Source organism: Protopterus annectens, chromosome 1.part1 (genome assembly GCF_019279795.1).
Source record: "Protopterus annectens isolate FY-2018-M chromosome 1.part1, PAN1.0, whole genome shotgun sequence".
Taxonomy (NCBI): domain Eukaryota; kingdom Metazoa; phylum Chordata; order Ceratodontiformes; family Protopteridae; genus Protopterus; species Protopterus annectens.
In genome coordinates this window covers 518213736-518239690 of record NC_056726.1, presented here as the reverse complement: position 1 = coordinate 518239690, position 25955 = coordinate 518213736, and the positions used below count along the sequence as shown (strand labels likewise).

The 25955-nt window shown below is 39.0% G+C and overlaps 1 protein-coding gene across 1 annotated transcript in view; it reads left to right on the top strand.

The window, feature by feature from the left end:
- The window catches only part of MAP7 (microtubule associated protein 7), a 1390439-nt gene that overhangs the window by 1265595 nt on the left and 98889 nt on the right, over positions 1–25955 (top strand). The window contains exons 19-20 of the mRNA XM_044076419.1: positions 20941–20991; positions 21083–21140. Of these exons, the coding sequence (XP_043932354.1) occupies positions 20941–20991; positions 21083–21140 (109 nt within the window). The remainder of the gene's footprint in view (positions 1–20940; positions 20992–21082; positions 21141–25955) is intronic.

Sequence of the window (25955 nt, the reverse complement as noted above, 5' to 3'; positions counted from 1 at the left end):
GAAAACAGATGTAGCATTCAAACTTGTATGACTTACAGAATCACATGCATTGAAACAGCATTAAAAAAGACATTTACAGAGGATGCATCTAGCCAGTAGCACAATGTTTTCCTTCCTGGACACATTATGTGGACCATGCATATTTTGTTTGCTTCCCCTTCATGAATGTATTAAATTTGAATACATAATGGCATTAAAAAAGACATTTACAGAGGATGCATCTGGCCAGTAGCACAATGTTTTCCTTCCTGGACACATTATGTGGACCATGCATATTCTGTTTGCTTCCCCTTCATGAATGTATTAAATTTGAATACATAATGACATTATAACCCCTGTTGTAATACAACACCTGTTAGAGCGTTTGTTTAAATTTATAGCCAGTAAGCAAAGAAACATAACAGATGAACCAATGCCAAAACCGCCCAGTTCCCAACATTTAAACCATAAAAGGCCACTGAAAACTTCAGTCAGTACAACCCACCAATATCAGTCAAAATGCATTTTCTGCTTAAGTACAGGTCATCTGAATAATTCCACGTCAGACATCTGACTAACTAATTAAAAGGTTGTTGCTAGCAAAAAAGTTTATATTCAAGGAATTCCTCCACAAATTCAATATCTGCTGCCAGGGAACAATAAATTGCCTGTGTGTAAACACACACACACACAGACAGACCGACACACACAAACACACACACAGACCGACACACACACATAGACAGACCGACACACACACACACAGACAGACCGACCGACTGACACACACACACACACACACACACACACACACACACACAAAGACAGAGACACACACACACACACACACACACACACAGAGACAGAGACACACAGAGAAACACACACACACACACACACACACACACACACACACACACACACACACACACACACACACACACACACACACACACACAGACAGACACACACACAGACAGAGACAGAGACACACACAGACAGACTGTCTTCCTGTAAAACAGTGAGGGAGTATAAGGTTGGACATGCCGAAAACATACATCGAAATTCAGAGCGCTGTGCAAAAATCTGGACAGCTGAAAAGTTGACCAGCAGGTCAAATGCACATGGTAGGAGGCAACATTGCATGTAATTCTCTTAATGTGTCTACAATGACAGGAAAAATTAACTAAAATAACTCATATCGCAATTTACTAAAGAAAAATGAAACAGGACTACAATAAAGGCAGATGGCTTGTCCCCAATTCACTTTGAAGGTTAATTAAAGTATTGGATTTGTTTCAGCTTGCAGTTTTTGAAACTGTATATGATTGGGACCAACTGCATTGCTTTTTCCTATTTACCTGTTTAACTTTTGCGTCCTGAAGCAATGTAGCAACTGCCGCAAGTACAGTGACAACCCTCCTTTTAACAATGAACACTCAGACTTGCGAGAGATGCACTTGTATAGCCAAATTGGAAGCCACACACTCTCCAGCCAAGACCGGAATAGCTGGTCAGGTGGAGAAGGTCAACACTTACACCACACCACATTGAACACATAGCCCTCAAGAACACACACCAGCACTGCTTTCACATAAAAACACAACCCACGCTCCCACTGTCATGGATTCTCTCAATAAAAATCTACCCAAACAGCTGAGGCCTTCCAGGCAGTAAAGCACTCAACCAGTACACCACAACAGTAATCTCATTTGATGCAACTCTCCTAAACAGTGTGTCACTTAACCAAAGACCCTATGGCAAAACAGCATGCCCAAATCACAAGTCACAGGTTACTCGATAGGGAGACACACTGATGTCCCACTCACTCGGTTGCAATCCATGACTCAGTTGAAGAAGTAGAAATTAACAGCTGCCTCTCTGGTGCCAGGAACCACCACGTTATGCACGCAGTCAGGTCCCTCAACAACAGGTAGATGTATGAGTCTGTCATTGTACATGTGGGTGCGAATGACATAACACCCTGGACTACATGAAAAGAGACATGGAGGAGCTCTCGGATTACGTAGCCCAGGCGTGTGTGACCCTAGCCCTGAATAGCATCCTACCATCACCCAGAATAATACTGCAGTAAAAGTAGAAAATGATTGCAAAGTGTTTTGTGTCATTCAAAGGGGATTCAGTACCTCTCTGACAGAGATGACTTGGATTGACAGAATGCTGTGCTTTGCCAGAGGTAGCCTGCATCTGTCATGCCTGGCCTTCTGGATAATGGCAAAGGCTCTTGCCAACCCTATAGTGCATTTTTTAGGCTTTGTTCCAAAGAACAATTTACAACCATAACAGCTACAAAGACATGCAATGTGAGGGTCATGTTGCTCAATGCTGGAAGTAACAATCTCAGAATGCACTTACTCAAAGCACTCCCTAAAATGGAGAAGATCGACATTTGTGCTGTAACAGAGACCTGGTTCAAAGCAGCAGAAAGCACCCCTGCACTGACACACTATCACTCATTCAACACCTTTCAGCCCCAGAACTTGGACTGAAGCTCCAAAGGCGGTGGTGTATCCATATTTACAAAGGATGCACACACTTACAGACTAGGGGCCCAACATAATGCATCAAAGATACTTCTGGTGCAGCTAACATTGGTTAAGACAGTAATTCAAGTTGTAGCATGCTATTGGCCCTCAACCATGTCTCATGACTCACACTCCAGGTTCCTAAGCACTCGGGAGAATATTAGGGTCCAACATCACAGTGTCATACTGGGCAGCTTCAACTACCCCTCCATTAACCGGGAAAACTACTCATGTACCAATACACTTGCCCAACGCTTCCTGAAATTGATTAATTCCAATGCCCTGGACAAGTTCTTTCTTACCCTCACTACATGTAGCACTATCCTTGACCTAGTCATTACTAACATGGCGATAGTTGATCTACACCAATAGTCAGCTACTCCCTGGTTAGATACCAAGCTAATCACCTTAGCAATCTACAATCCACCCACCCACCTCCCCACAAAGGTAACCATCATAAAAACATGCTCAGCCAAGCACCCTCACAGCTCGAAGATTGGATGTTGAACAGCAAAAGCTTACACATAGGGCACAGCTCAAGTGGATGTGTTGGCCTTCCCCCCGAACAGACCACTTTTTAATTCCTGCATCAGGGATTACACTCCACTAGCCTGGAGGGTGAATGCCTTAAGCTTTCCATGGAAGGGGATGTTCCTATATGCCCCCCATTACCAGTTATAGAAAAGGTCCTCCTGAAAATTAAGGGTAGCCAACCAGAAATCATGCTAGTGACTCCCAAATGGCCAAGGCTAAACTCGTTCCCCATATTTCAATGTCTAGCCAAGGCCAGTCACCACAAGGTACCACACAAGGTAGACCTACTGGCTCAGCAGCCACCTCAGCCTACACTGCAGCCATTCCAGCGTACATTACCATTTACCATAAACACTATTAAAAACCTGTAAATCCAAGCATTTTAGAAATGTATAACTTATTTCAAATTTTAGAGCAGAAACACTGACAGACATTTGCTAAACAAGGCAATATGGTCTCACAATGAAAACTGACCTAGCATGAACAGTAAACCTCAATACCATTGAAACAGTATTGAAACCTACATTCAAAAGGCAATGCATCCAGTCAATGGCAGGTAAAGTCTATCTTTGGGCTTAATTCAAAGTATTGGCCCCTTGAACCCATTTTTAGGACGATGCATACATGTGTTTGTTACATGATGCACCATGTTGATTGTATTCAATTAAATTCCTTGTATAGTATAGTATCAGTTACAAGTGTTTTTTACATTTGTAGTGTTGAACATTTTTCCAGTAAGCAATGAAATAAAACATATGCATCAGTAGTAGAACTATTCATTTCAGAACATTTCAACTGAAAAAGGTAGTCAGTATAAGATAATAAGCAAAATTTATGCAGTAGTAAAAGTAACCTGAATAATTCCAGATTAAAGAGAGCTGTAACTAATGAATAGGTTACTACAAGCAAACAAGTTTATATTTCAGTGTTTCATCTACAGAGACAGTGCCCCATGCCTTAGAAGAATACATAGCCTAGGTTAGTTGAAAAAAAAAATGGCAAGCTGTTAACATTGCAATATGGAATGCATGGCAAACTAAACAAACGAAGACACACTCCGGACTGCAGCACCCCCCATTAAAGTACAACACTTGAAAATACGAGCCTCCATGTGGTTTCCTTTGCCAGGATAGAAAATGTGCATCCAACAAGGCTAAAATGCATTTAAAAATGATCGGACACTTTCACACATTTCTGTTGAAAGCTTTTGATACTGTACTGGAAACAGACACAAAGCAGCAGTTTAAAACGAGCGTTTGCAACTGTCATTACCCGCCACATAAAGTAATCTGCCACAGACCTGAGATTAAACAAGTTTCTGAATAAACCATTCACTTGAAATGAGGCTAGCAATACCAAAACAACTCCTTGAACAGTGCGACAAAGCCATGTGGGTATGTGCGATTTCAATGCACTACTAGCACGGCTTGTTGGCACGGTACTTAGGTATTATCGCAACCTGATCTGTTCCACAAAAAACATTTTTTTTCAGCTACATTGCAAAATAAACCAAATCCAAACACGGAGGAGGGAACACAGCTGAAGATATAAAACGTTAGAGTTCAAAAAAGTTAAATGTTCTTCTTTTATCAAACGAACATAGAACGCATCCCACAAAGACGTTAAACAGGCTGTTTTATTAGAGTAAGCGCTTTCACCTACATGGCTTCTTCAGACTCATGTAACAACAGACAAAAACACTCACACACATTTTTATCAGTTCATGGGCGGGAAATGCTCCATAAGTGACATAATGCCAAATTATCTGTCAAACCCTTCCTAAGGATGAGAAGGCTCAAAGTACACTGACAGGTACTTAATGTTTATTTCCATTTTCATTTTTATCTCAATATAGTTCTTAGAATTGAGTACATAACAGTCCTGGTATAAACTGTCTCTTTTATGTTCTTTTATGTCTACTTATATATAAATAGTCTTTTTAGATCAGTCATGATTTATGGATGGTCAATTTTATTAAATATAATGGCCATTATCATTATTATTATGTTTTAATGTTCATGATTATTACAATGTTTTAATGTTTTTTGACACATGAATTTGTATTTTTATAAATGTTATATGTATGTTTTTATTTATGTCACTTATGGAGCATTTTGACGTTTAGTCTCCATGCAAGTTTTAATTCTGACGTTTATTTTTATGCAAGTTTAAATGTTGAATTGGGTGGAGTCAATGATTAGCATTTCCCGCCCATGAACTGATAAAAATGTGTGTGAGTGTTTTTGTCTGTTGTTACATGAGTCTGAAGAAGCCATGTAGGTGAAAGCGCTTACTCTAATAAAACAGCCTGTTTAACGTCTTTGTGGGATGCGTTCTATGTTCGTTTGATAAAAGAAGAACATTTAACTTTTTTGAACTCTAACGTTTTATATCTTCAGCTGTGTTCCCTCCTCCGTGTTTGGATTTGGTTTATTGTTACATACTTGGTGCATTTGGAGGAGGGTTTACTCCACGTCTTTTATTTCCTTTTAAATTACATTGCAAAATAATTATATACTTTTGACTTTCAGCCTTCAAATCCTTCAGAACATGCATGTTAATTGAAACAGTTACTGTAACAACTTCAACGGGCTATCAAGAAAGTGTGGTTACAAAAATATGATGCTAGCGAGAAAGCCTGCTTGCTAATCTGTTTTGTATAATTAACAGCAAATATTAAAAATATAGGACATGAAGTTAGGTGCAGTAACGTCCCATGCTATGATTGTGGTGGTTGGCACAAGATATAGGTGTGACCTAGCCAGGTATTTATCTAATTTTGTTGGTGTGAAGTGTTCAGATATTTACGTCATTTTGTTCCTGTATTCCACATACAATTTCTTTTTTTTATGTGGTAAATCACTAAAAAATTATACACATTTGAGTTTTAACCTTCATATCCTTCAGGGCATGCATGTTAAGACAAACTCGATTATCCTAACTACTTCAATGGGCAAACGACAAATCATGTCTGCGATAATAAAATGCTACCGAGAAAGCGTGGTTGCAATAATATGCAAGTACCGTTAGCACTAACAGTTATCGACCACAACTCATGTTTTGTATGCATAACTGTACAGTCACGATCGAGCTAGCCTTTCTGTTATACGTTAATCTGTTCAGTGACTGTTACATTAAAAAAATAAATAGCTTAGTGAGTGTGAAATGAGGGCTAAGTAGATCATGATCGCACAGTTACGCACACAAAAACACTTACACCTATTCAAAAAACATCATTTGCAGCAATACAATATAATTGGTTGCTATTACCAAGCAAGACCATGTGTTTCTAAATACAGCGGTGAAAGCACTAAACTGGCAAGTTGTAAACCCTTTGTCTCATTACACAAAGACAAAGCAGAAGAAATTCAGCTGCAACTTTTGTGATTTAGGCAGCTGTTTTTTAAAAAAAAAAAGTTGACTCACCAGTTAAACAGGCTATGAAAATAAGCTGATCCAGGCAAAGCTTCCCACAACAGGTTCCTTTTAGAAAATAGTGCGTACTGGAAACACCAACAGGAAAAGAACTTCCGTACCTCCTGCAGCTGTATTTGAGCACTCCAAGGCTGGGGGAAGAACAAGGCAGCTGTGACATCACAGAATGGGTGGGTTTCATTGTTTGACCGAGAATCAGAGGCCGGCTGTGGTGATGTCACTTCGGGGGAGGGAACTGTAAAAAAAGAAATAAATAAATAACTCCACTGCCTGGCCGCGATGACATCAGTAATTGGGGGACTCCAGCAAGCCTAACAGAAATGCGAGAGAATGTTTTTGGAACTGAAACCATGCCTGTATGCTAATGTAGGCTTGTTTTAGAAAAGTAAGGGGAATTTATATTTTGTAAACTATGCTTTGCTGTTCATTTATGCAAGACGGTGTAAATAGGGAGGAAAAAGGCAGAGAAGTTGAGGAATGCATTTTAGAAACCCATTGTACTCCTTTAACAAGGACCTAGATTCTTCTTCAGCACCTGTGCCATGTATATTTGAATTGTTGGCTTCAATTTTCATTGAAGGTGCAAGTTTTTCTAGTATTAAAGTGCAATGGCTACCATTTCAAATTTCCACCAGGCTGAAATAATTGTACCCTAGCTTCTTCTAAACTATGTAAAGCCTTTCATAAGGGAGCATTTTTCCTTAGACTACTTAGACCCCTGTTAAATGATCCTATTCCTCCTTGGGATTTAACTATCATGCTTTGAACCTTCAGCCAAAGCAGAACCTAACTTTTTGACTTGGAAAACCATTTTTCTGGTCACATTCTCATCGGCTAGATGAGTATTCAAACTCCAGGCTCTATCTTCTAAGCCTCCTTACCTGTTTTTTTCACAAAGATGGGGTGTCCTTTTGAATAAATCCATTTTTGTTGCCTAAGGTAGCTTCCGAGTCCAGCATAAACCAAGCCATAAATCTACCAGTTATCTTTCTTAACTTTTCAAATAAGTGAAAGTATATGCTCCACCTTTTGGGTGTGCATAGGCAACTTCACGTTTATGTTCACAGAACCTAAGACTTCAGGAAAGCTGAACAGTTATTTGTTTCCTTTTTTTATAACAGATTGGGCAAACTAGTATCCAAAGTTACATTGGCCAAATGGTTAACTGAATGCATTTCCTTTATGGTAAAAAAGGTTCATCCTTGCCCTAACCTTCAAGAGCTCATTTCATGAGGTCTATGGCAGTTTCATCAGCCTTATGGTCATAGACTTCCTTAAATGACATTTGTACAGCTGCAACTTGGAAAATTCTCACACCTTTATTGCTCATTACTCCGGAATATCCTTCCATGAGGGTTTCCCAAGGTCACAGTAGCTGGGGACTCTGTCCCATCAGTTGAGGAATGAATGAAAAGGACAACATCAGATAAAAAATTATGTACTTCTTTCTTAATAGTACCTGTATGGACACATTTTCATTCTTGTTCAACTTCCCACCCACCTGCCTCCTTTCTTTGCTTCTGGAAAGATCTACGAGTTGGACAGGAACCTCTGTTCCTTGTTTAAGCTCAAGCTTCCTTTTTTCTTTCTGTCTTTGTCAATTTCTGTAATAGGTCATGCCTTTATATCTATAGGCACCAAACTCGATCTGAGGTATGTTAGGTTGACAGGGCAATATGGGTAAAGGGTGGAGCTTGTGAGTTGTTGGATCTTATGATCTGGCAGAAGTGACTGAGTCAGATCCGAGTCTTAGATCCAAACCCATCAGTTGAGGAAGAATGAAAATGGAAACTACAGATGGAACGTTATGGTGATTACATAACTTTTTTTTCTGCTGTTCCAGAGAAACTAGAAGGAGCAGACTGTATTAATTTTATGAAGGCACAAATAAGCAAATGGATTAGTATTCCACAGCAGGAACTGTTAATTGAAAGAGCACACTGTATGTATGCTCCAAATATGGCCATGAGAAAGCACCCATGACCTTTATTAGTAAATATGCAAACCTACCAGATCCTGACAAAATTGTGGCAAAAGGGCAAAGTATTAAAAGTTGAAGACTGTAGAGTGTTTGTGGAAAATGCTTATTCACTGTACACCAGGCAGAAGCAAAACAAATGTATTCCAGTCATTGTCAATGTTGAGAGACAGGTATGAGATTCAAGCTGCTGTGTATCTAGTTGTCTTCAGAGTATTTATTTCCTGGAGGATAAAAGTCATTCCTTGATGCAGAAGAGGCTAAGGAGGAAATGTAAAAGTTTGTCCAAACAAATTGAGCCATCAAGCAGAAGGGGACTCTGCTTCTCATTCTTCTGATAATAAAGCACATGGAGAGAATTTGTCAATGAAACATTTTCCACTGTTCCAAAGGAAAATGCTTGAGAGACAGAAAAAGGCACAGGAGTTGACCAGAAAAATCGGGAGCAACATAAAATTGAATGGTAATCTGGATTTGGGAGATGAAGATAAACAGGAAGGCGACCAGCAACTTGGAAATTTGTGAATAAATATGAGACTGCAAACATTACTCACATTTGTGAAACAAGGCTGTTTAAGAATCAATGGAAAGAATGGGCTTGTGCTGACTTTATTAAACTTGTCTAGAACTGAAAGGCACTTGCCTTATATCATGTCATTAATGTGTGGAAGGACTCTTAAGAAGGGGAGAAGGAAGGAAAAGGGTAGCAGTATGTAAACATTTTTTTCTTAACAGTATGTCTATGAAACTTTCCATGATATACATTTAATTTTTGTAGTATTTTTAGTTGATCTTGTATGTGATCAATTTATTAAAGTAAATAGATGCATTTTTCTTTGTCTTTTCATTCTTCTTTTTGGTATTAAGAAATGTAGGCATTAGAGTACAAAAAGAGAGGAAAAGCTAGGCAAAAACATGTTTAGGTTAATAGGCTCTAATCTTGATTTGCTGAGGTGGGTATATAAGTACACAGATCATAACATATAGAGTCGATATGTTTTCTCTTACTAAGTCTCCTTAGACTAATAACAAAGTTTAATTGGAAACAAGTAAATATGTGAACAATGAATATAATGAAAAGTTTTTCTTTAGCGATAAGTCTTTCAGTTTGTTTTTCAGGCTGAAACAGAATACTTCATTTATCTTTCTTTTCTTATTTTCCATGGAGGAAAGCTGATAATGGGGCAATAGAAGATAGGACACTGGTTTATTCATGGATAAAAGTTAATGAGTTTTGAAAGTATGCAAGTAGTTTTCACGTCTGGAGTAAGGGGATTAAAGATAAAAAAGGACAGACACCAACTAGTGTAAGTAGAAGCACAGACAATAAAATGTTTCTTAGCTTGGGTAGCCTCAACTTCAGATTATCTAGGGCCTGTGTTAGTAGCTGTCTATTTGGCACAAATATTCATATTAGGAGGGTTAAACTTCATTATTTGAAAATGTACATTGTGTGTGTGTGTGTGTGTGTGTGTGTGTGTGTGTGTGTGTGTGTGTGTGTGTGTGTGTGTGTGTGTGTGTCTGTGTGTGTGTGTGTGTGTGTGCTTGTAATAAATGAATAGGTTATGGGGTGTTCTGGAAGTCTGTTTTTTTATGTGAAAATATTTATTAAAACAGAAAGTCTTGTAAAACGTGATGTAGGTCCAATGTATGATTTTAAGGAAAATAATGAATAAAGTACTAACCTGCCAAACATTAACAGTTGTATATATCACAAAAACTGGGATTAGACATTTTAAAAAGCTGCCATATATAATAGGTGGGAATAATGACTTCCTACCATAATGGCAACACTTTCCATGTTTTCTTGGAATGATAATGGTCTTGCAGGTATAGGCAAAAGGGAAAATACTTAATTATGTTAAGAAATGCAGACTGCAGTAGCATTGCTACAGGAAACACATTTGGAAAGAACTGAGCATGTGAATTTGCTAAAGAAAGGATTTCAGGATGGATATTTTGCACAATATCAGGGGCAAAGGAAAAGGGGAGTACTTATTGCCAAAGGAGCTTCAGTAGTGATAGAAGGGGAAAAACAGATAATAATGGCAAATTTGTAGTAGCAAGGGACTACTTTCAAGGGTTGAGGATTACACTGGCATGTATTAATAATATTCCACCTAAAACTCCTATTTTCTAATTTAAACAAATGAGAGAAATAATCAGCTTTCATCAGGGAATATTGCTAGTACATGGGACTGGAATTTGATTTGCAGCAATGAGGATGTATCTGGGGAGCCTAGAAGGGAAAATATAACAAAAGAGGGTAGATTTGTGAAGAAATTTATGAAAATATTTGCTATGAAAGACATGAATTCAGTAGCAGTAACTCTGAGATAATTTACATGTTATTACCCAAGGTACAATAACTGCCATATACTTGATAGAAATTGTATTTACAGGAAAATATCCATTTAATTGTGAACTTTGATACACATCCAGTAAGCATTTTATATCATACACCAATAATTACTAAGATAAAAATGCAGGGTAATGAAGTAAAGATGAGACACTGGTGCTTCCCCATATACCTGTTAAAAAAGGGCATTTAAGGAGTGAGTAGTGGAAATTATCCAGGAGTTATTAGGGAAGATAGAAAATACTCCAGAAGTCATAGCTAGTGAGTGGGATAAAATGAAATTGGAGTTTAAGAATAGGGTAGAAATAAAAGAAAAAGAGATCTGGTTAAAAAAAGATAATAAGAATTAAAGTGGCTGACAAAGGTTAAAGTATAACAAAATAAGGGGAATGTAACAGAACAAGAGGAGGCACAATTGTTGAGTGATAAAAAAATAAGGGACTACTTGAGTAATATGCACGAGTTTAGAAAGACTGCTGTTAAGCAACTGTTTTTTGATGATTAACTCCAGAGCACAAAAACCTTTGGCACAGCGACTTAGGCAGTAAAAAGTAGAAAGGGCCATTGCCAGACTTCTGTAGCTCTTAACAAGAAAAAATAAGCAGAGATGCTGTAGAGGTATCAGAGATATTTTGGAAATGCTATGAAAATTTGTATACAGCAGGGAAGTGGGGAAATCAAGAAAAAGGACAAGCAGAAATATTTATGGAAGATTGAAATACATCAAGGTTAGAGATAGATAAGGCTTAACAGCTAAAGTTAAGATAGGAGATGAGGTAACGATGATATATAACCAATCTAGAGGAAAGTCTCCAGAAATAGATGGTATTCTATTGGAAGTTTGCAAGTTAGGAGGGAAGGAAGTGATGAAAATCTAGAAGGTTTTGTTTAACAGCATTTTAAAAGAAAGGGAGGATCCAACATTCTGAAAAAAAGCTGTGGTGGCTGTAAAGACCCATCTGATCCAACTTCATATAGGCTTATCTCGATCCTAAACCATGATTATAAAGTATTTATGTCTATAATGGCTGAAAGAATGGCAAAGGTGATATTAAAATTGATAGTTATGGACCAATGTGGTTTGGGGGGGGGGCTGAAAGAATGGCAAAGGTGATATTAAAATTGATAGTTATGGACCAATGTGGTTTGGGGGGGGGGGGCTGAAAGAATGGCAAAGGTGATATTAAAATTGATAGTTATGGACCAATGTGGTTTGTGGGGGGGGGGGGGTTGACAAAATTAACAGAACAATGATGATCCAGAGGGAAGCAGAATATAAGAAAATACTGCTGTTATTTGTAGGTCTTGGTGCAGCGAAAGCATTCTGCAGAATAAGCTGGGATTTTATGAGTAGGGAAATGGAAACATTTGCATTTCCTGATATAATAATAAAGTTAATTTACAAGGTTTTATGAGGGATCAGAGTCAAAAATCAAAGTGGAAAGATTCCTCTCTAACAAGTTGTGTCTGAAAAGATGAACCAGGTAGGGGTGTCCTCTTTCTCCTTTATTATTTGCATTATATTTAGAACCGCTGGCAAAGAAAATAAAGGACTTAGAAATTCAAGGATATAATTGGTATGGTAGTCAAGAAAAGGTTATGTCCATGTTATGGAATATTATGAGGCAGTTCTGCATTTTTTGGGGATATACAATTAATGAATATAAAAGAAAGGCTATAGCTATAAACTATGTAACCACACATGAATTGGTCCAGCAACACTTACATTTATCAGGACATGATAAAATTAAGTATTTAGAAGTGTGGATTAAAAATGATTCTGTTATTTCAGCTAAGGGTATGTGGGAAGAGACTAAAAAAAGAGAAACTGGAAACTCTTGTCCATGGATATGAATAGTAAGATACAAGCAGTAAAAATGTTTTTAGCCCCTTTAGTTTTATACACAGGTGAGGCATAATGTTATCACTAAGAGGATACGTTGTGGACAGTGATTCATAAACAGTTGAAGGGTTTTATTTGCGAGGGGAAGGGGTCAAGAGTCAAGTGGGATAAGTTGATCCTCCCAAAAGAACAAGGAGGTTTAGGATTACCTAATTTGAAGGTATGTTTTAGAGCAGTTAAGGCTCTTACACATAACACAAACAGAAAGCTACAACTCAAAGTAGAAAAGGATGATGAAGCAGGGAGTTTAATTCAAGAAATAAGGAAAGGATGGGATTTTGGATGCAGATCCTTAAGGAGAATAACAACAGTCATACTTGGTAGTATATTCATATAGTAGCAGAAAGTTTTCTAAGAAATAAGCCAATGCAGCAATGGGAAAAGGAGATTCTGCCAATAGAACTGACTGAAATTAGGGGTACAGAGAATAGACAAGAGGGGTCTGGAATTTATTGAAGAAAGCTAGCAAAGCAACCATGGCATTGGGAAAAAGTAATTAGAGAAGGAAAGGTAATAGAATGGCAAGAGGCCAATAAGACATTTGGATTGCAGGCTAGTGATTCCCTTATGTCTTAGGGATTTATACCAGAATATAGACAAAGAGAAAGGGATAAGGGAAACCTAAATGAAAGACCTGCACTGGTTGAGCTTTTAAATGACTGTAGAACAGAAACTGCTGTTAAAAAGGGAATAATTATTAGGGCAAATAAAATATTGTCTGATAGGACACAGTCAGAAGACATCAGAAAAGATTGGAAATACAGATTGGATATGTAATTCACAAAGAAACAATGGAGAGGACATAAGTATGACTTCCAAATATGCTACAAAGTCTAGCAGATTTCGAATTTTGATGTGGAAGTGTTTGCATAGATACTTTTATACCCCAAGCAGACTCCAAAGAATTTTTCCTCAGGTAGTTGGCAAATGTTGCAGGTATGATGAAGAAGAAAGAGGTAACTTGGAACATATGTTTTGGGGCTGTAATGAGCTGGCAGTAGGGTTACCACCTGTCCCACTTTGCGAGGGACAGTCCCTCTTTGGGCAGTTGTGTTCTGCAAAAAAATTATAAAATTGGCAAATGTCCTGAGATTTTAGGGCAAAATTATTTCCTATATCATATGTAGTAGTTGCATAAAACAGTTACTTTGTGTCTGAAACGCCTAAATGTCATAAGAAACAGAATAAGCAACTAAAATGCTACAAGAATAAGCTTTTATCTAGGCAAAAAGAGAAGTTCTGTCCTTTGCACTGGCCGTGGATAAGTTTCAGCCTGCAAAATCTGATATTTGTACCAAAAATATCCCACTTTGGGCATTTGAAAAGGTGGCAACCCTAGCTGACAGACTTTAAAAATTCCCTACAGCATATAGGAATACTGTCAGGAATACTGGGTAAGCAAATGAGTGTAGCTAAGGAAATTTTTTTTTTTTTTTGAGCTGGTATACAGAATCTGAATTGTCTAGACATAGTAAAGCCTTGTTAAGTTTAATTCTGGTAGCTGCCAAAAAGCAATTACTAGAACATGGAAGTCAAAATCTAAACCAACTATACTTGAATATGGTAACATAGATAAAAGAACAGGAAATTGGATCTTTAAAAACCATAGGAGTAAATTACATAGAAAAAATGGAAACTGTGGAAACAATACAAAAATGTTTGGAGGAGGAATGAGGTTTAAGAGAAGGCAAGAACTGAGTAATTATGTAATGTTGCTCAGATTATACATCACATATATTGTTATATGTCCTATAATGTTTGTAAATGTGAACTTTTTGATATGGTTTGATTGCTTTTATACAAACATAAGTTTGCCTATGTCAGTGATAATTCGATAATTCGAGTTGTTTTACATTAGGAAGGTTTGTGGCCTGCACTGTGGTGGCAGGACAGGTAGCTTACATCCTTCTAAGTTGGGAACTGCTGATTGAGGGCTCAGTGTCTGTTATTCTAAAAGTGTATTAATTCTGGTTAAAGCACTTGGGCTTCAGGCCAGTTGTTTTACATTAAGAAGGTTTGTGGTCTGCACTGTAGTGGCAGAACAGGTAGCTTACATCCTTCTAAGTTGGGAACTGTTGATTGAGGGCTCAGTGTCTGTTCTAAAAGTGTATTAATTCTGGTTTAAGCACTTGGGCTTCAGGCCAGTTATTTTACATTAAAAGGGTTTGTGGTCTGCACTCTTGTGGGAGGAGAAGCTGGACTCTGCCCTTCTGAGCTGGGAATTTCTGGTTAAAGGCTTATAGTGCCTGCATATTTGAACTGCTTCTTACTGAAATTGGTACACCTTGTTTGCTGCAGCATAGACTAGATCCAGGCCTGCCGAATCTAGCTTTGTTTGTATAACTTGAGCACTAATCCAGGCATTCTTTAAAGTATTCAGTTGTATTTATTACTGCTTGGTAGTAACTTGATTAAAGTGTAGCTGTCATTCTAAGTCTTTTGGATTAAGCACTTGGGCTTCAGACCAGTTGTTTTACATTAGGAAGGTTTGTGGCCTGCACTGTGGTGGCAGGACAGGTAGCTTACATCCTTCTAAGTTGTGAACTGCTGATTGAGGGCTCAGTGTCTGTTATTCTAAAAGTGTATTAGTTCTGGTTTAAGCACTTGGGCTTCAGGCCAGTTATTTTACATTAAGAAGGTTCGTGGTCTGCACTCTTGTGGGAGGAGAGGCTGGACTCTGCCCTTCTGAGCTGGGAATTCCTGGTTAAAGGCTTATAGTGTCTGCATATTTGAACTGTTTCTTACTGAAATTGGTACACCTTGTTTGCTGTAGCATAGACTAGATCCCGGCCTGCTGAATCTAGCTTTGTTTGTATGCTTGTTGTTTGTTTGCTTGTTATTTCCCTGAAACGCTAATTCCACCTAAAATGCGGCTTTTCAGCACTTCTGTGGATCCCTAGTGATATCTGCATTGCTTACTGCACTTATTTCCTTGTTTCACTTGAAAGAAAGTTACTGTTTGTTGTTTTTGCATTTAAGTTACCTGTAACACATTGCATTTAAGTTACCTGGCACTTGCTCACTAAAGCAATTATATGTCAGCACTAAAATATTAAAAGGACTACACCCTCACAAACTCCCTTTGAGTACCTCATTTCCCATTGGCCCTTTTTTTTCAACTATAAACGAATTACCAATACTATTCTAGCATGTCCAAAGGACAGTTGTCAATCTCCTCTCAGCTGGTGAATCTGGGAATCTTGAGGCAATGTTACAACTGCCTCATGTACACAGACAACCCTCTCCTCCTCCCAACAAATTCCAACACATGTGAGAGATGCAACCATATAGCCATACTGGAGGCTAAGCTCTCTCAACTCAGTACTGGCGAAACCAGTCAGGAGGAGAAGGAAACCACACTCACTACAATTCCAGTCTCATATAGACCTACCACGACAGCAAACCAAACACATAAACACACAAAAACATACTCGGAGGCTCTAAATAAAAATCTTTCTAAGCAGCAGAGACCTCCAAAGCAGACACCCAAGCAACTGCTACCCCAAAACAAAACACGTGCAACACATAGCTCACAAAGCCAGTGTGCTGAACAGTCACAGCCCTTAAGGCTAAACAACACACCTGATACACTTGTAATAGGTGACTCTATCATCAGGCACACTGACGTCCCGCTCACCAGGCTGAACAAGGAGAAGGTCACGGTGAGCTGCCTGTCGGGCACTAGGATCCGGCACATAACACAAGCACTCAGGTCACTCCAAGGCAAGTACAAATATGACTCAGTCATTGTCCATGCTGGTGTGAATGACCTGAGACGTACCCCCTGGACTACATGAAAAGAGACATAGAGGAGCTCTCTGAGCATGTAGCCCAGGCCGGTATGACCCTGACCTTGAGTAGCATCTTACCCTCACCAAGAATGATGCCACAATATGAAGACAAGATGATCAATTTCAACAATTGGCTTAAGTATTGGTGTCATTCAAAGGGGATCCAATGCCTGTCAGCCTGGGATGACATGCTCGACAAGCCACGATGCTTCGCTAGGGACGGCTTGCACCTGTCACCCCTGGGCTTTCAGATATTGGCAAAGGCTCTTGCTACCCCCATAGTGCCTTTTTAGGCAAGGCTCAAAAGACAAACCCACCTCCATAGGTATCACAAGGGATAAGAAACTAAGAGTAATGCTACTCAACGCCAGAAGTCTAAACCTCAAGATGCACGCACTCGAAACTCTCCTTAGCATGGAGAACATCGATATCTGTGCAGTAACAGAAACCTGGTTCAAGGCTCCCGAGAGCACCCCAGCACTACCAGGTTATACCTCATACCATGCTTTTCGGCCCCAAAACTTGGACTGAACCACAAAAGGAGGGGGAGTATCAATATTCGTCAAAGATACCCACACCTCCAGGTTGGTGGCACAGCACGAAGCATCAGAGACTATCCATGTGCAACTAGCAGTGGGTAAAACTGCCTTCCAGTTTATAGCCTGCTATAGACCACCCTCCCAAACCCAGGAACCCCACTCGGCATTCCTGAGAACACTGGAAAATACGAAGGTCTCTCCAAACACCATTATATTGGGCGACTTCAACTACTCAAACATAGACTGGGAGCATTACTCTAGCTCCGACACCCTAGCCCAAAGGTTCCTAGAATTATAAACTCAAATGCTATGGAACAACTTGTTACTACTCCCACAAGAGGGGAAAACATACTGGACCTGATCATCACCAACATGGGGACTCTATGCTCCAGACCAGAAGTGTATCCCTCACCGGTAAGATCAGACCATAAACTAATCTCACTGGATATTCACATCCCGACCCCACCCCCTGCCCTGAAAACCACAGTGAAAAACTTCTCTAAAGCAAATTTTACACTCCTCAAAACCGAGGTGGAATCCTTCAAAGCCCCCGGGCCTGTGGAAAATATGGCCCAGACCTCAGAATCCTTTATAAACGCGTTCTATGAACACCTTCAGGAATGCATGGATCATGCAATCCCAAATAAAACCAAGACCCAATCCTCCAAAGGCAGACGTCCTGTCTGGTGGACCCCAGCCATAAACAAACTATACAATAGAAGGAGGAAGCTACTACATGATAGAGCAAAATCCCAAAAAGGGAAGGCATATCTGATCAGTATTAGCAAAAAACTATGGGCACTCATAAAATCATCTAAGGCCAGCTTCGAGAGAATACTTGTACAGGACACTAAGGATAATCACAAGGCTTTCTTTAGTTATGGTATGAACCTGTGTGGGAATTCCCAGATATGCTCAGAATTAGTCCAAAATGACAAAAAATACACCGAACCCACAGACATTGCCAACATCCTAGCTGACAGGTTCAGTGCAAACTTCTCCCCCCCCTCCCCACCAAAAGGGCAAGTATCTATCCAGCAGAGTGCTGCCCCCCTGACATCTCAGATGCTCAGGTAAGAGCTGCCCTCTCCAAAGCAAAAAACACAGCATCAATGGGACCAGACGGTGTCCCGGGCTGCATCCTACATGAACTCCAAGAAGAGCTAAACCCAAACATAAAACTACTGTTCAATCTCAGTCTTACTACAGGATATGTACCCAAAGAGTGGCGTACAGCAACAGTGGTCCCTCTCCACAAAGGTGGTGCCTCAACGGATCCTGGAAACTATCGCCCCATAAGCCTGACTAGCTTGGTCTGCAAAGCTATGGAAAGGATCATCATGGACCTCATAAATAAAGATATTGGGGACCTACAGACACTGGATCCTACCCAGTTTGGCTTTGTTAAAGGCAGATCCTGCCTCTTAAACCTGGTTGATTTCTTTGAAACAGTCACCAAGGCCATTGACGAGGGGAAGGTGGTCCACACAGCCTACCTGGACCTTGCAAAAGCCTTCGATACAATACCCCACTCGGGCATTATAGATAAGCTCACCAGCTTAAATATAAACCCCTATGTCACTAGATGGGTTGCAAACTGGCTCAAGGACAGAACCCACATGGTTAGAATTGCTGGAGCCATGTCAGACTCCAAACCAGTTACAAGTGGCATCCCACAAGGCTCAGTCCTGGGACCTCTCTTGTTCGGTATATATTTCTCTGAGGTACAGGCCAACACGGAAGGACTGTGGCTGACCAAGTTTGCAGATGACTGCAAACTGGCCATAATCGACTCTCCAGCCGACACAAGCATCCTCCAAAAGGGCCTCATAGAAACAGACAACTGGTGCCAGAGCCATGGCCTCAAGCTAAATGCCAAAAGTGTATAGTCATCCCTCTGGCAAAACAAAGTGCCCACAAATTACCACATAGGTGGTAATCCATTAAGTACAGAAGAAGCAATTAGGGACCTGGGGACCCAAGTTGATAGCAATCTCTCATTTGACAACCACGTGGCCAAAGTGGTTAGAAAAACATTTTATATAGCCCACCTAATCATGAAGGGATTCACATCTAGATCAGGGTTGGTCATTGTGCCTCTTTACTCATCCCTCATCAGGCCCATAATTGAGTACAATGCCCCTTTTGGGTTGTACCTTACCAGACACCTGCAGCAACTGGAAAGACCCCAAAAGTACCTCACCAAGAGGATCAAAGGGCTCAAACAGATGCCATATGCTGCCTGGTTAAAGAAACTCCAGCTCTACTCAGTGGCATACCGCCTGCTCAGAGGCGATCTGTGCCTGACGTATAAAGCCATGTCCAACCCGGAATTAATGGACATGCTGCACCTCAGAAAATCCAAATCCCATCGAGCTATGCGCTCGAGAGACTTGAACCCCAGCACTGAAATAAATAGGACATGCTGGAGGAACAGATTCATAACCCAGAGGCTCCCTTCACTCTGGAATAAAATCCCAGTCCAGGTTAGGCAGAGTCCCTCATTGACACTCTTCAAGAGGAATCTTGATGAGTGGATGGGAGATTGTAGGTTTACCCCGGGTATCACTTCCTTGTCACTGTTAGACAGAGGCACAGTATACTAACCTCGAAAAAGGGTATAGCAAAATTAATTTAAAATGGGTGGTGAAAGCCAAACACACTCTGGCTAGGCTTATAAATGCCCTAGGGCAGATAGACTAATATGAACCTATGAACCTATGATAAAAAGTGTTTTAAAAAAAAAGATATGAATGGCAAGTTTGTTTTTTTATGGAGGGAAGGAAGGGAAGAGAATTTCTATTATATAGTATCCTAAAGCATGTATAAAAGTTGTAGATATGGCAAAAGCGGAGGGACTAGAGTAAGAAAAAAAGAAGGTTAATATATAAGGTGGATGAAAATGTATAATGAAAAATTTCTGAGTTGTGTGTATAAAGTATTTTTTTAGAAAAAAATGTTTCCCAGACTGGAAAAGGCATTTATATTTGAGTATAAGTAAACAGCCTGTACTGTTTTCCGTAAGTGTCATGAGATTTATTACATCCACCCAAGCTACCACCATCTGAGGCAGATGGGACCTCGGTTTACGATCTCCTTCAGAGGGCACCACACTCATGAATGCACCTTTCCAGCATCAGCAGTGAGAGTGCTACCTGTTGAGGTATTTACACTGAGTAAACTAACTGTAAAACAATAGTATAGCAGCACTAATACCCAGTGGAAATAGAATTTATGGCTTTGATTTTCTCCTATCCTTACCAATTATTATTGCATACTATTTCCCTTTATCACGTTCGTCATAACTTTAGTTTCACTTCTAGTCAGCTTGAAACAAAAAAGATGAGTTTCATTTTGTTGATTTCTTTCTAGTTGAACATACACAAAATCAGTTTTCTATATCACGAGCCTGTAGGAGTAGGGTTCATTTCAAGAAAAGAACCAAAGCAAATTTATATTTGTTGGAATTACTTCAAGGAATGTAAATTCAGCTAATGCATTTAATTTACAGGAAAAAAGATCTTAGCCAATTGTAGGTCTGAAGTTGGAAGTCTAAAGGAAAAGAGAAGTATCTGGCTTATTACAAACATTATTTCTCCATTGCTGTTGTCTTCACTTGATAGCAACACCCTGAATGGACATTTATCTAATATTATTACAGCAACTGAGTACAGACTGGCTCTATATATTACATGAAAATCTGTTCATTCTGAGGCTGCTTTTTTATCAATTTTGTTTTGATGAGGTGACAGAGAGGAGTTATGATGTACTGTATTTTTATCCTTGACAACGTAATCTCTCATTGATTAAACAGTTCTTACTTTGTCTGTGTCTGAAGACTGCATTTCAGTCGAGTACTTTGATCTTTGTTTTCAGAGACTTGAAGAAATTATGAAAAGAACCAGGCGATCAGATACTTCTGATAAGGTAAAAAGAAATAAAACTACCTCTTGTCATAAACTGTTTTCTCTGTATATATCGTAACACAAAACAGCTGAGACTCTGCACTCTTTTACAGAAGTCTGCTGCTCAGAGAAACGGTGAAATATCCACTCCCACCAAAACAGAAGAAACAGGTATATGTGTCATTGCATTTTGTCACTCAATAGATGTTCCCAGTCCTTCCCAAAGAACCATTGTTGATTTATCTTGCTGAAACCACAGGCAATTTACTTAGTGCAAACATTTCCTTTAACTATTCTACCTTCAATGTATTGCCAAATGTACTGGTGTTGAGACTAGTAATATCATTTATGTACATTTTCTTTTAGCTTATTTTAAAATCTGTACATCATTTTTCATTAAACTCTCAGTTCCATCATAGAAAGGTAGGCTGGTCTCAATGAAAAACAGATACTTGCACTGAAGAATGTTATTTTAAAATTTTACATGGACATATAGTTTTGATCAACAAAATAAAAAAAATGTAGGGAACAGCAGAACTGGTTTTGGAAACATCTATATTATTATATATATATAGTATTTTACTACACCGTGAATGGTGATGACTGTAACATTAATGAGGTACTATGAAGATTAAAAAGAAATGGATATGTTTGGTTCAAAACACAATGACAATTTTTGCAGCCACAAAACTAGATCCCCTGAATATTTTTATTCGAAGACTAGGTTTAGAAAGCTTCTGAAGCTTTCTGATAACTAACAATCAGGAGTTATCGCATGAGATATTAAAAAGCGATTTCTGAAAGTAATATATAAAATTCTCTTTTTATCCACAAAAAATATTTCTTCAGGGTCTGAAAACTACCAGCTACTGCTACTTCAAATATTGCAAATTCTTGTTTGAAATTTTGAATAGTGCCAGTATTTGAAGTAGCAGTAGCTGGTAGTTTTCAGACCCTGAAGAAATATTTTTTGTGGATAAAAAGAGAATTTTATATATTACTTTCAGAAATCGCTTTTTAATACCTCATGCGATAACTCCTGATTGTTAGTTAGTTAGTTAGGTACCACTAGTCAGAATTAGTGCTATATTAAAATATATATTTATTTTCATTGAATTGTAAGGGGAGGAGAGGGAAAGGAAGAATAAATAGTTATGTTTCTGATTGCCACACATAATTCATGTGTAATGTTTTATAAAGATACAGGTATATAGACATACATTTCTGAAATACGTCATATATAAAATGATGGCTGTTGCATTTTACTGTCTTCTCCATGGCAGAAAATACACATAATAAATAGGATGCTACCCTGAATAGGTATTGTGTAAGTTTGACCAAAGGGTGGCTGTAGTGTTAAAAAATGCAAGGAAAAAATGTGCAGTAAATTTATAAGATGTTTCTTCAGGCTTCTTGGTTAATGAGATCTGAGATGTCTGCTACAAAAGGTATTTGTTTGCTAAAAGATGATTGCTTCAAATGTTAATGGTTTGCAGATAATTCCATTTGAGAATGCTTCTTATGGAAGTTAAGAAAATCTACTATGGTGGTGTGGGTATAGGAATTTTCTTTGTAATGTTACTGTTTTTCTACTGATAGCTCGTATTAGTAACTTTTATTATGGCACAGACCAGAATTTTTTGTCCAATGTGGCCAAGAAACTTGGTTCTTAGCTTTGTCACTCTGGTCATTCAAAAAATCATTTATTGACTCTTTTAAGTGCTGTAATAAAGACTAGAAGGAGGGACCAGGGCAAGAAATTATTTTCCACTGAGCTAATGTTGGTGAGTGATTAATTCCCTCTGAGTGGCGCAAGTCTGTATATTCAAAGAAAGCACAGAATCTTATGGTTTACCTTTATAACTGCGATTTGCAGAAGGGCGAGTGCTCCTGTGAGCTACTCTAATCCACAAAACTAACAATGTTGACACACCTACATGTTCAAAAAACAGCAAATCGAACAGCAGATTCGCTGTTTTTCAAACATGAAAATCGAAGAAAAAAAAACAAAGTGTAAAGCAGGGGGACAATCCCCCCTGCACCCCCCCACACCTCCCCTCCTTTATTATTCTAACTGTGAGATCGCACTACAGTGTGGAAAGGAACCATTTCCCGATCCCCACTATAGTGCAATCCACCCCTGAATGTCAAATGTGCAATGAGCGAATCTCACTGTGCATTCGGTCATTGCACATTCACACCTTTTTACGTTCGGTGTTTGTATATCTTGCAGACTGCCTTTCGGGTATGTGCAAGTCGCCCTTCTGCAAATCACGGTTATAAAGGTAAATAAATCTTATCTATGGACACTTACATGTGAAATCCTTTCTCACGCTATTAATGTTGCTTTGGAAGAAAATGTATTTAACTCTTTATCTCTGTCTTTCTCTCTGGTATCCTCATTATTTGGCAGGGTAAAGAAAATCTTTATGGAGGAAATTTAATAGTCTAGCACCTCCCAATCGTACATTTAACTTTGACCTCAATATTTTCTAATGACACAAAACCTTAATATGGCAGCCCATGCCTAAAACCAGCAGTAAAATCCCCTGTATGTGGAGTGCCTGACAACAGCCTAAGTAGGAAATACGCATATTTCCATTCATTTACTCATCATGTATTAACATACAAATTACTAGCAATATTACCATTATTCTCCCATTTAACATCCTTATCCTACCTGTCCAGTTATCAAACATTCTCTTTACTGTATCTCATAGATCCTCCCAAGTTATTCTCCTAAGCTCTCCTACAGTTATATGTCAACAACCAAATCCTTCTCCCATCCTTTTAACCATGGCAACCCTACTGTTTTTTGTATCCCACACAATCTTTGCTACCAATGATTTTTTAGGATGATATGCCAAACCAAATTCTTTTCCAGATTCAAATATCTTTAACTTCTGTGGTAGCATCACCTCCACAGCCTCCAATTGTAGCATATAATTATTAGCAAATAAATGTATTCTACTCCTTTAATCTGTTTTTCCCCATCTCTCTAGCAGCCTGTTCATTTTCTGTGCTAAATTTTCAATATGAAAAACCCTGGGGACAGTAGACATCTGTGCCATATTCCCCTGTTTAACCTTACCTTACCTGACAAGCCCAATTTACCCTAATCTGAACCTTAGGCTCATTGTAGCCCCCCCCCCCCAATACTTGCTCTAACATCTTCATCTTAAACTCCTAATTTGCTGAGTTATAAGTATTCTTGTACATCCACGAGCATTACCCTGGCTCCATTTACCCTTTTTCTGTCATACCAACATTCTCCATTGATCTGTAGATGACCCACTTTTCATGAAACCTACTTGTGATTCCCCCACTACCTTTGGTAGTTAAGTGTCCTGTCTAGCTGTGTATATACTAGCCATTATTTTCTTATCACTATACCATAACTAAATTGTTATATTACTCCATGGATCCCCCCCCCTACCCTTACATTACACCATCACCTCTGCCTGCCATATAGACTGGCATTTCCACTTCTTTTCTTTGGTTACATTAAATAAACTTGCCATGTATTCCTCTACCAGCTTATATTTAACAGCTGGGAAGCTGTCCAGACTACTTCCTTTACCATTCTTCATATATATGATCACTGAATAATCTCTCCCACACTATTCATCCTTTTTCTGTCCTCCTCCCCTAGCTCTGGCCTATCCCATTCCACAAACTGCATCCCACCTGCTTCCCACTACAAGTATATTTTCTGAAAGAATTTCCTGAACTCTTCTATTATCTGTTTATTCTAAATAACGCTTCTTCTTTCCATCAGTTTTCACTCTAGGTACCCATACTCTCTTTGCCAAGTCCTTTAGCCTGTATACTAATGGTGTCATATCTATTCCCCTTTATTTCTCTGTTTGTCTTGATTTCTCTCCACGTTTGCATACATATATTCCTCCATTTGCTCTTCCTCCTGTGCCTTTACATCTGTCTGCTCCTGTGACCACTCTTTCTCTAATGTGATCCCATTGCCATCTGTTTTGATGGCCTCTGTGCCTTATCACTTCTGCCCTCCAGAAAACCTTGGTTCCATCCCATTCCTTAATCCCTGCCTATACACTTCTGATGTATTACTTTGGCTCACACCTTCAGCATGTGTTGTAGCCATTCTACCTGATCTGACTGTCCACTTGTGTGGGTTTCATCATCACCGTTCTACGCCCCTCCCCCTTTGTACAGTATAATAACTAAGTATTGATCTGATACTTCTCTTTCATATGCATATCTGCAGCCTTCACCTTGCATAGAATTTCATCATCCACCAATATCTTTTCCAGCCTACTTGCTTATTTATCTTCCTGTCTGCTAAACTTGAAAGGTCTCACAATCCCCCAATTTTCCAATCACATTTCTAGCACTTCTATTTGCTTTGTACATTTCCTTGAACATTTCTAACATTTTACATTAAATTCTGCCTTCTCTTATAGCCTAGACAGTCTTGGTTCTGACACTACTTTAAAATCCCCTGTCCATATTACTTTGTTTCCTCTCTTCTTCACTCATTCAGTTTCATCCACTCATTCTATAATTTCTTACACTTCATCTCCATTCCGGCCATAAGAGGTTCCCACTACTACTCCTGTATCTTCATGTATGCCTCTGCATACCACCCACCTATTTCTTGTTCCTCTCACATGCTCTTTGTCACTATCCCCTAAATTCCTTCACTTATATCCCCAACCCATTTTCCACCTGCTAGGACATCTGATCCACTCCTACCCATTTTTAGCCTTTCTTTTTTTATCTTCCCCATCTCTCTCTTACTCTCTGTTTGATAACTTTGGTTCCACTAAGCATATTATACCCAGCATTTCTCTCTTGATTCTGTTCAATTCCTTTTTTCCTCTTTATTTAATTATTCACACCACCTACATACCATCTCCCCACTCTCCACCCCTTTCTTTCCTGCTCTGCTGTCACCTCCTCAGGAGATGGACCTCAAGCATGTTTGGCCACACCACATGGTTACAGTGATGT